This window comes from Mustela nivalis, assembly GCF_964662115.1.
Source record: "Mustela nivalis genome assembly, chromosome: 8".
In the NCBI taxonomy this organism is placed as follows: domain Eukaryota; kingdom Metazoa; phylum Chordata; class Mammalia; order Carnivora; family Mustelidae; genus Mustela; species Mustela nivalis.
In genome coordinates, this window is record NC_139027.1 from 19,691,290 (window position 1) to 19,702,001 (window position 10,712).

General features: G+C 39.5%; 1 protein-coding gene across 1 annotated transcript in view; it reads left to right on the top strand.

The window, feature by feature from the left end:
• The window catches only part of HADHB (hydroxyacyl-CoA dehydrogenase trifunctional multienzyme complex subunit beta), a 33,634-nt gene extending 27,600 nt beyond the window's left edge, over positions 1–6,034 (top strand). Inside the window, exons 11-16 of the mRNA XM_082745134.1 lie at positions 1,441–1,520; positions 1,599–1,646; positions 2,459–2,546; positions 2,892–2,966; positions 3,376–3,540; positions 5,485–6,034. Coding sequence (XP_082601260.1) covers positions 1,441–1,520; positions 1,599–1,646; positions 2,459–2,546; positions 2,892–2,966; positions 3,376–3,540; positions 5,485–5,520 — 492 coding nt within the window. The 3' untranslated portion in view covers positions 5,521–6,034. The remainder of the gene's footprint in view (positions 1–1,440; positions 1,521–1,598; positions 1,647–2,458; positions 2,547–2,891; positions 2,967–3,375; positions 3,541–5,484) is intronic.
• Positions 6,035–10,712: the final 4,678 nt, after the last annotated feature.

Here is a 10,712-nt window from a genome sequence, read left to right on the forward strand (position 1 = left end):
CCTTGGGATACGACTTTCTAAATATAGTCTGGCTGGTCAGTGTTTCTTTTATAGTGTATCTTCCCTACCTGGACACAAAGTCTAGAAACATGGGAACGTGTTGACATTTTTGATGTTGTTAAGTGACTGCTGAATGCCCACTCTCAGGCTAGGGGAAAGGTGCCTGGAGTAGCTCCAGTAGGATGGTGCACCAGCCTGTTAAGCCTGAGTGGTGAAGGACTGAAAGGTTAATCATTTCCAAAACCAAACTGAATGATAGGGCCATATGGGCTGGGCTCTCCTCTTGCCAGATCCGAACTCCCTTGTTCACTTCGGGTGTGCGAACGGTGCAGGTTTATTCACTGAAAAGTCAGAAACACAAACCATCAGAGGCAGCACATTGCAGATACCTGAGTTACGGGAAATGTGCTAATGCCCCACATTCCTTGCAGCTTTGCCCAGGGCCTCGTTATATCAATGTAATGTCCGTAAACCATTTATTGTGTATAGTTCTCTATTTCCAGGCTTTATGGCCCCTGTCTTGAGGTAGCTCCTTAGTTTCTTCAGAGTTACTAAGTTATAAAAATATTATACAATGTGGTAGAACTTGTTTTGATATTACAGACTCTCAAATAGTAAATTTTTTATTTATTTTTTATTTTTTTGAGCTCTTTCTTTTGCAGTCATGGTGAAGGGCTTTTTTGCAATGGTAGCTCTTTATCTCTGAACTTCTTGATTGTCAGTTGGGAAAAAGCATGTGAGGTGTGTCCAAGGAGGGAAGACCATGGTTCTGATGTTCTCACCCGTTTCTTCCATATCACCTCAAAGTCTGTGTTTCCTTCTGGAGGCAGGAGGCAGCTCCAAAATAGTCCATAAAATGTAAAAATAAGCAAATAAATGAGAGATTGTTTTAATTCATAAGATTTCTTATATTCTCTGCCAAAATAAAAAATCTTTTGGCTTAAGTTTAGTATGAAAACATATTTCTTTTTTTTTCTTTTAAAGATATTATTTATTTGTTTGATAGACAGAGATTACAAATAGTCAAGAGAAGCAGTCAGGGAGAGAGGAGGAAGCAGGTTTCCTGCTGAGCAGAGAGCCTAATGCAGGGCTCGATCCCAGGACCCTGAGACCATGACCTGAGCCGAAGGCAGAGGCTTTAACCCACTGAGCCACCCAGGCACCCCGATACATATTTCTAAAGTTACCTGTTCTCTTTGTCCATTTTGATAATGTGGTACTTTTGAACAGGTTCGTCTACCCTCGTCCTTGAAAAACGGATCAGTGTGGGTTTGAATTGTGAATTAATGATGGCTAAAATGGAAAGAAAGTTTGTTACATAAAATCTCTGCATGGGTGTGATTAGTTGGGAGATTTAGGAACACGACATAGAAGATGGTTGTACAGAGACTTCCAGAAAGGCTGAAGCATTTAACATTATTGTTTTGCTCAATACTTCAGACTGATGGTGCATCTGCAATGCTGATTATGGCAGAGGAAAAAGCTCTGGCCTTGGGTTATAAGCCAAAGGCATATTTGAGGTAAGGTACATGTTCAAATAAATTGCCTCAATTTCTTTATTTTATTACTGGAGCTAACCCCTCTTGTTTTTCACCTAGGGATTTCGTATATGTGTCTCAGGATCCAAAAGATCAACTTTTACTTGGGTAGGTAGCAGTGTATATCCTTGGCCTATAATTGAAAGTATTTGTTTATCCACGTTTGTTATATAGATTTTAAAGTACATTAAGTTCCGATAGAGAACAAACAGGGATTCTGGAGGGAGGCGGGTCGGGGGCTGGGCTAGACAGGCGATGGGGATCAAGGAGGGCACATGTGATGAGCACAAGGGGTTGTATGGAAGTCATGCAGTGCTGAATTCTACTCCAGAAACCACTATTGCCCTATATGTTAATTAACAAGATTTAAATCAAAATAATTAAAAGAAAATAAAGTACATTGAGTTCTGAGTTCATAATTGTTTTGTGTGTTGGATTTTTTTTTTTTTTGGTGTGTGTTTGTGAGTAGGGGTGTGTGTGTGTGTTGGATTTAAAGGATTAAAAAATAATCCTTTTGTGTTCTTTTTTTCATTAAGATGTCATAAGCATTTCTTCATATTGCTACACAGTTTTTATAGTAGCCTTTTGTAAAAGCGTCCGAATATTTACATTGTGTCCCCCACCCTCACGGCTCTCGGCTCACTGGCCTCATCATGTCCTTCAAACTAGGCTACTCTTCCTGTGCTCTGCCCTTTGCACGGTGTGTTTTTCTGGTTCTTCACTTTGTTTGTCCTTCTCTTTTTGTTGTTTGTTTATTAACTGTATCCCTGACTCTAGCATATACACTTAATATTTGTACAGTAGAATCAGTGAATAAATGAAGGGCATTATAATACCTTATGTAAAATTCAGATTGGGGAATAAGGAGTTCTTAAGTGGAAAATTAAATTCTTAACGTATTACTTATTTTTTCTTTTTAGACCAACATATGCTACTCCAAAAGTTCTGGAAAAGGCAGGATTGACTATGAATGATATTGATGCTTTTGAATTTCATGAGGCATTCTCAGTAAGTCACTTAAAAGATACATATCAAAGGACTGTAACCATAAAAAATGTAATTCGTAAAAAAAAAAAATGTAATCTGTGTTTGTGTGGGAAATGAGGTATGGCTTACAATGCGAGTAAAACGGGAGGAGAGCTTTATATTTGAAGTACGACTACACTGTTGGAGGAGGTGTAAGAGGAGGGAATCCAGTGGTACAGTTTGAAAACAACCTTCTGAGGCAGTCTCTTAGAGGCCCTTGAAAAGTAGCAAAATGTTTCCTTAGGAAAATTTTATGAAAAACTGCTTTAAAGATTTGCTCAACTTTAATGGCAAGGGTCATTAATAACAAGGTCTTTTCCCTTGTAGGGACAGATTTTGGCTAATTTTAAAGCCATGGATTCTGATTGGTTTGCACAAAACTACATGGGTAGAAAAACCAAGGTAAGCGTTTGATTAAAATTAGGCTTGAACTTCCAGGGCACTGTAGTATTTGGAGTTTAGTCAGCTGCTAATAAAAATATGAAGGGGAAGGCTTCTCCTGATGAAGAATTTTGTATTTCATTAAATGTATTTATTTCTCAGTTGAAAAATAGTTCTTGGAAATCTTTAGAAAAAATGGAAGTAAAATTCTAGGTTGTCTTTTGTTCTTCCAGTTCTGATGTTAGATGAAAAATAAATGGTCTGTGGCTTTCAGAATTGACCTAGAATTTTTTTCTTTATAGTAAAATAGTATGTGATGTTATTTAAGTTGGACATGTTCTCAGTCTCTGTTACCTTCCTGTTGGTAAGAGCCTGGCCTGATTCTTAAGTTAACTCCTCATTATATTTGTGTCTGTTTTGTGGGAGCCAGGTTGGGTCACCTCCCCTGGAGAAGTTTAACAACTGGGGTGGATCGCTGTCCCTGGGACACCCATTTGGAGCCACTGGCTGCCGGTTGGTCATGGCAGCTGCCAACAGACTGCGGAAAGAGGGAGGCCAGTATGGCTTAGTGGCTGCCTGTGCAGCTGGCGGGCAGGTACGTCTCAGCAGCTCCACAGGTGCTTCTGGAAAGACATTTTCTTGGAAACAAAACAAGCTCATCTGAGAGTGTTTCATTTAACTTTGAAACATCCTTAGAGCAATATTTCTGATGACAGACAACCAGGAAAAAAAGCAGCCTCTTTTGAGGGGAAGAGGGTACAACTTTAATTCTGATAGTATTTTGGAAGGAAGTTGGTTTTTAAACCCAAGCTGTTTCTATTCCTAAAGTAATGTTTATATTATTGATTTAAGATTTTATTTATTAATTTGAGGCGGGGTGCAGGGAGGAGCAGAGAGAGGGGAGAGAACCCTAAGCAGACTCTGTGCTGAGCACGGAGCCTGACGTGGGACTCTATCTCATGACTCTGAGATCAGGACCTAAGCCAAAATCAAGAGTTGGATGCTTAACTGACTGAGGCAACCAGGAGCCCTTATATTTTTTACTTTTAAAAGGAATACACCGTCATTATAGAAAGTACAAAAAGTATATAGAAAAGAATTAGAATCACCTATAATCCCCTCAGCAGACACTATCATTAACATTTTGATATATTTTCTTCTTTTATAATAAAATTTACTCATTTATCTAGTCACCATGAGACCTTATCTATAAAATCTCCAAGAAGTAAATTATCTTTCTTGAACTATATCTTAATTGGAGAATTTATTTACTTCTGGATAACTTATTGCTGTTTATTTGGGGGAAATTTGTATTCTCTGGATTTCTTTCATTGACCTTACTTGCACTGCAGACACAGCTTACTACCCGCTGCAGCATTTCACTCTGGGAATAAAATCCAGAAGGAGGGCAGGCTAATTATAATCTTTTTTGCCCCCCAACCCTGATGAAAACAGATTTTGGTTTTCATCCCGATTATAGAAACTTTCTGTTGCTAATCAAGATGAGTCGATAAGATATGTAAACGTTTAAATATCTTACACTTAAAAACCTTTATTTATGTCTTGCCTCAGAAACTTTGAAGAAATAAGAGGTCAGTTATTTGTAGGTTGGAGCATTTCAGACTTCATGATGAAAAGCATTTTTTGTCTGTTTAGCTTCAGCCGCAGGAAACCGTAGTCAGGACTGGAGCCCTCCCTCCTATCTTTCTGTGCCAGGCTCAATGGGGGGAGATTACCAGTGCATTGTACTGTGCAGAGTGGGTGGTCCGCATAGGTTAGTGTCCTGTGGTTTTGAGTGTGTGTTCCCTGATAGTTCTTCAAGCACACAGAGTGTAGTACAATCCTGGGTGCTTTTATGGAGGAACGAAGAATACCACCCAGTACCTTTCTTCTAGAAATTTATAGTATGGCGACAGAGAGAGGAGATGATGCACCTTAGGAAGTAGATTAAACTTGGCAATTGTTTCATCAAGAGCGAATGCCTGCTACCAACACAAGGCTGAGGTTAGCGGAGGAATTGGGCATTTTGGATCCAGAGTAGGGTTTCTCAGCTTTGGCTTTGTTAACATTTTGGGCCAGATAATTCTTGGGGAGGGATGGGTTGTATTCTGTGTTGTAGGATGGGTTTTTTGTTTGTTTTGTTTTGTGTTAAGATTTACTGATTTATTTTTAGAGTACAAGAGCGAGCAGGGGCTGGGGTAGAGGGAGAGAGAGAGAGGCAGACTCCCCAGCAAGTGCAGAGCCTGAAGCAGGGCTCCATCTCATCACCCTGAGATCATGACCTGAGCAGAAGTCAAGAGTCGGACGCTCAACTGAGTTAGCCGGGCGCCCCGGGATGTAGGATGTTTAGCATGATCTCCACCCGTTAGATGCTAGGAGCAACACTCCCCCTTCTGCACATTGGGTCACAGTGCTTGAAAGGCAGAGCAGGGATCAAACTCTATAGCCTGTACTTTTCCCATTGTTCTCTTTTGCCTCGGGACCGGCTGGATTTTTCACCTTCCATTGCTCTAATTGAACTCTTTGTTTCCCTTTTCAGGGCCATGCTATGATTGTGGAAGCTTATCCAAAATAATAGATAATGAAGAGGTGACCTGGAGTTTCCGTGCATACTCGCACTAGGCAATGCCATTCCAATGCATTACTAAATGACATCCATAGTTCCTAGCTCCTCTTAGGGAAACACAGTCTGTGGCCTTCTGTTAAATACTTCGCAAGGAAGCCTTGCTAGCACTCTGAGCTTTCCAGTAATCATGGCTTACTGCTCTTTCAGGGATTTCTTAGTCACCAGAGTCACACAGTGGTAACATTTAAGCAATTGTTTTTCATCTCTATTTTCATTAAATACTAAGAGTGGTTGCAATTTGGGAAAGAGGTTGGCTGAGATTTGGAATCATCTTTGTAACATTTGCAAATTATACTCTTTCCTGTTTGTGACCTAAAGATGAGTGTTTTCTATAAGTTACAAACCAATGTGCCTAAAAAAATTATGAAAAGATAATTCAGAGTTAAATGTTACTGACAACTTACAGTAAATGTTTAGATGTATAAGTACCCTGTTAACGTTAATAAACTGAGAAAATATTGAATAGTTTGCCTTGTTTTTTTACTGGAGGTAAAGGGTGGTTCTCTGGGCTTGGGGGCAGATTTGCTTTTACTCATTTGTTAACTTCTCACAGTCTTAGTCAACTACGAGACAGCAAGGAATGTAAAGAGGGTGCTACTTTATTATTTTTTTTCAAAGTTTTATTTATTTGACAGAGAGAGATCACAGGCAGGCAGAGAGGAAGGCAGAGAGGGGGAAGCAGACTCCCCGCTGAGCAGAGAGCCCAATGCAGGGCTCAGTTCTGGGACTCTGAGACCATGACCTGCGCCAAAGGCAGACACCCAAGCACCCCAGGGTCCTACTTTAGAATAACACCTTTTCCCCCATTGCTCCATGGAAGTAAATTTATTTCAATGGGGATGTCTCTGTTTGCCAGGATTTAAGTAAAGTGTAAAGAAATTTTAAAATTAAAAAATAAAAACTGTTTTTATTATGCACTAAATATATACTAGTGCTTTGAAGAAGCTCAGGTCTCTCAGTTGTGGCCATTCTTGTGGATGTTGCTTACATCTATGAAGGTTCCTGGCAGTCAGAATCCTCCTCTAGTTCAGGACAGATTGGGCAAAGGAGGGAAGCACTAACCACTTAAGGGTATTTAAGACTCCCAGCATCATTTCCCTATGATTTCATTGGTAAATTCAACGTAATAAGAGTTTTTAATCCTGAAAACCAATATATTTACATAGATATAACAAAATTCAAATCTAGATAATTATGGAAGGTAAAAAAACCTTAAAATTTTAGGGAAAAAATGGGATTTTTAGAATAAATAAGAAATATACCACTATGGACTTAGGTTGGAAAGAGAGGGAGGTTTCTTAAGATATTTAAAGTTCTAATCATGAAGGAATTGATCTATAAATTTATGTTGAAGTAAGAACTTTTTTTTTTTAATATTTTATTTATTTATTTGACAGAGGGAGATCACAAGTAGGCAGAGAGGCAGGCAGAGAGAGAGGAGGAAGCAGGCTCCCTGCTGAGCAGAGAGCCCGATGTGGGACTCGATCCCAGGACCCTGAGATCATGACCTGAGCCGAAGGCAGCGGCTTAACCCACTGAGCCACCCAGGCGCCCCGAAGTAAGAACTTTTGATAGAGTTGAAAGAAAAGCCATAAAAAGGTCAAAAATACAGATACATCTTACAAAAGAGATATGTATCTCCTAAAGATATATGTGTCTTACTATATGATAGAGATGTGTCTTTCAAAGGATCCAGGATATATAAAGGATTTCTACAAATCACTAAGAAGAAAGATAACTCAGTAAAAAGAAAAGGGGGCAAAAGTTATTAACAAGAATATTTCAGAAAATAATGTAGAAATGGGGAATAAACATGAAAAGATGCTGATTAGTAAAGAAAAATTAGGGTCATAATGAGATATTATTTTACACCCACAGGAGAAATGAACACGACTCAGAATACCATGTGTTGTAAGGATGTGGATGAATAGGAAGTATTATACACCGCTGGTGAGAATACAGATTGATAGAACCACTTTGGAAAACAGTCTGGTGTTATCTGGTACATTTGAAAATGACCCACAGTCTGTGACTCAGCACACAAGTACCAGGACATGGATGAGTGTTCATAGCACTTTTTTTTTTTTTTAAAGATTTATCTATTTTAGAGGGAGAATATGGGGGGATGGGGGAGAAAGAGGGGTAGAAACTCAAGCGGACTCTGCGCTGTGTGAGAGTCAGACTTACAGCCTGATCTTGTGATCCTGAGATCACCATCCTGAGTCAATCACACTCACAACTGCACCCAAAACTGTAAGATACTTAAGAATCAACCTCACTAAAAAGGCAAAGGATCTATATTCAGAAACCTACAGAACACTCATGAAAGAAATTGAGGCACACACAAAGAAATAGAAAAACGTTCCATGCTCATGGATTGGAAGAACAAATATTGTTAACATGACTGTGCTACCTAGAGCAATCTACACATTCAGTGCGACACCTATGAAAATAACATCAACTGTTTTCACAGAGCTGGAACAAATAGTCTTAAAATTTGTAAGGAACCAGAAAAGACTCCAAATAGCCAAAGGAATGTTGAAAAAGAAAACCAAAGCTGGTGACATCACAATCCCAGACTTCAAGCTGTAATCATCAAGATGGTATGGTACTGACACAAAAACAGACACATAGATCAATGGAACAGAATAGAGAACCCAGAAATGGAACCTCAACACTATGGTCAGCTAATATGTCAACTAATTGACAAAGCAGGAAAGAATGTCCAATGGAAAAAAGCCTCTTCAACAAATGGTGTTGGGAAAATTGGACAGCCACATACAAAAAAATGAAACTGGACCATTTCCTTACACCACCCACAAAAATAGACTCAAGTGGATGAAAGACCTACGTGCGAGATAGGAATCTAGCAAAATCCTAGAGGAGAACACAGGTCCACAACCTCTGTGACCTTGGCCACAGCAATTTGCAAGACATGTCTCCAAGGGCAAGGGAAACAAAGGCAAAAATGAACTATTGGGACTTCATCAAGATCAAAAGCTTTTGCACAGCAAAGGAAACAGTCAACAAAACCAAAAGATAACCAACAGAATGGGAGAAGATATTTGCAAATGATGTGTCAGATAATCTATATGTGTCCAAAATCTATAAAGAACACCCAAAGAACAAATAATCCAGTCTGGAAATGGGCAGAGGACATGAATAGACATTTCTCCAAGGAAGACATCCGAATGGCCTATGGACACATGAAAAAATCCCCAACATCTCTCAGCATCAGGGAAATACAAATCAAAACCACATGAATGAGAACCACCTCAAACCAGTCAGAATGGCTAAAATTAACAAGTCAGGAAACAACAGATGTTGGCAAGGATTCAGAGGAAGGGGAACCCTCTCACACCAATGCAAGCTGGTGCAGCCACTCTGGAAAACAGTGTGGAGGTTCTGCAAAAAGTTGAAAATAGAGCTACCCTATGACCAGCAATTGTACTAGGGCTTTACCCCAAAGACCCAAATGTAGTGGTCCGAAGGGGGACCTGTACCCCGATGTTTATAGCAGCAATGTCCACAATAGCCAGACTGTGGAAAAAGCCCAGATGTCCATTGACAGATGAATGGATAAAGAAGTGGCATATCTATACAATGGAATACTACACAGTCATCAAAAAGTGAAATCTTGCCATTTTCAGCAATGTAGATGGTACTATAGGGTATTATGCCAAGGGAAATAAGTCAACCAGAGAAAGACAATTATTATATGATCTCACTGATGTGTGGAATTTAAGAAACAAGGCAGAGGATCATAGGGGAAGACAGAAAAAAATAAAGATGAAGCCAGAGAGGGAGACAAACCATTAGTGACTCTTAATCTTATGAAACAAACTGAGGGTTTCTGGAAGGGAGTGGGGTAACTGGGTGATGGAAATTGGGGAGGGTCTGTGTTGTAATGAGCACTGGGTATTAGGTAAGACTGATGAACCAAAGATGTGTACCCCTGAAACAATATATTATGTTAAATAAACAAAATTTTAAAAAGAAAAAAAATTCTATAGGTTATGAGGACCAGATAAGAGCTTAAGAATAAAGAAAAATTTATTTATTTTTTTTTTAGAGATTTTATGTATTTATTTGACAGTGACACAGAGAGAGAGGGAGCACAAGCAGGGGGAGTGGGAGAGGGAGAAGCAGTCTCTCTGCTCCGGAGGCAGGCCTCAATTCCAGGACCCTGGGATCATGACCTGAGCCTAAGGCAGATGCCTAATGATTGAGCCACCCAGGTGCCCCTATTTTAAAAGATTTTTAAGTAATTTCCACACCTAATGTGGGGCTCAAACTCACAACCCTAAAATCAAGAGTCACATGCTCCACCGGCTGAGCCACCCAGACACACCCCTGCCCCCAAGAATACTTCTCAAAAAAAGGGGAGGAGGGTTGTGAGGGAGAGGAATTTCCAATTTAATTTCAAATTACCATACCTAGCTTGCCATATCAAACGTTTCAACTCTTAGCTAAATGAGTTACATAATATCCTTAAAGGTCAACAAGAGAAAAGAAAGATCTCATCTTTGTTATTGTTGTAGAGTCAAAACTGAATCTTTCAAAGGAGTATTTTAACATCCTAATATCTCTTAAAATTCTTTCATAGAGGGCACCTGGGGAGCTCAGTGGGTTAAAGCCTCTGTCTTCGGCTCAGGTCATGATCTCAGGCTCCTAGGATCGAGCCCCACATCGGTCTCTCTGCTCAGCGGGCAGCCTGCTTCCTTCTCTCTTTCTGCCTGCCTCTCTGCCTACTTGTGATCTCTGTCTGTCAAATAAAGTCTTTAAAAAAAAGTCTTTCCTAGAAAGGTGTTCTTTTTCATTCCTGAAAGGATACTTCATTTCTCTAGCAACTTAGAATTATTAGTGGAGTATTTTAATTATGATATACCAGCAAAAAATAAATTACATCTTATTTATGGTGCCTCTGAAACATTCCTATAGCCTTGCAAATGAAATTTTCTTTGACAAAATTTTACATGAATGGGAAGGTAGATGGGCAGTCTTTTTTTTTTTTTTAAGATTTTATTTATTTATTTTCAGAAAGCGAGAGAGAGGGAGAGAGAGAGAGAGAGAGAGAGATCACAAGAAGGCAGAGAGGGGGAAGCAGGCTCCCTGATGAGCAAAGAGCCTGATGTGGGGCT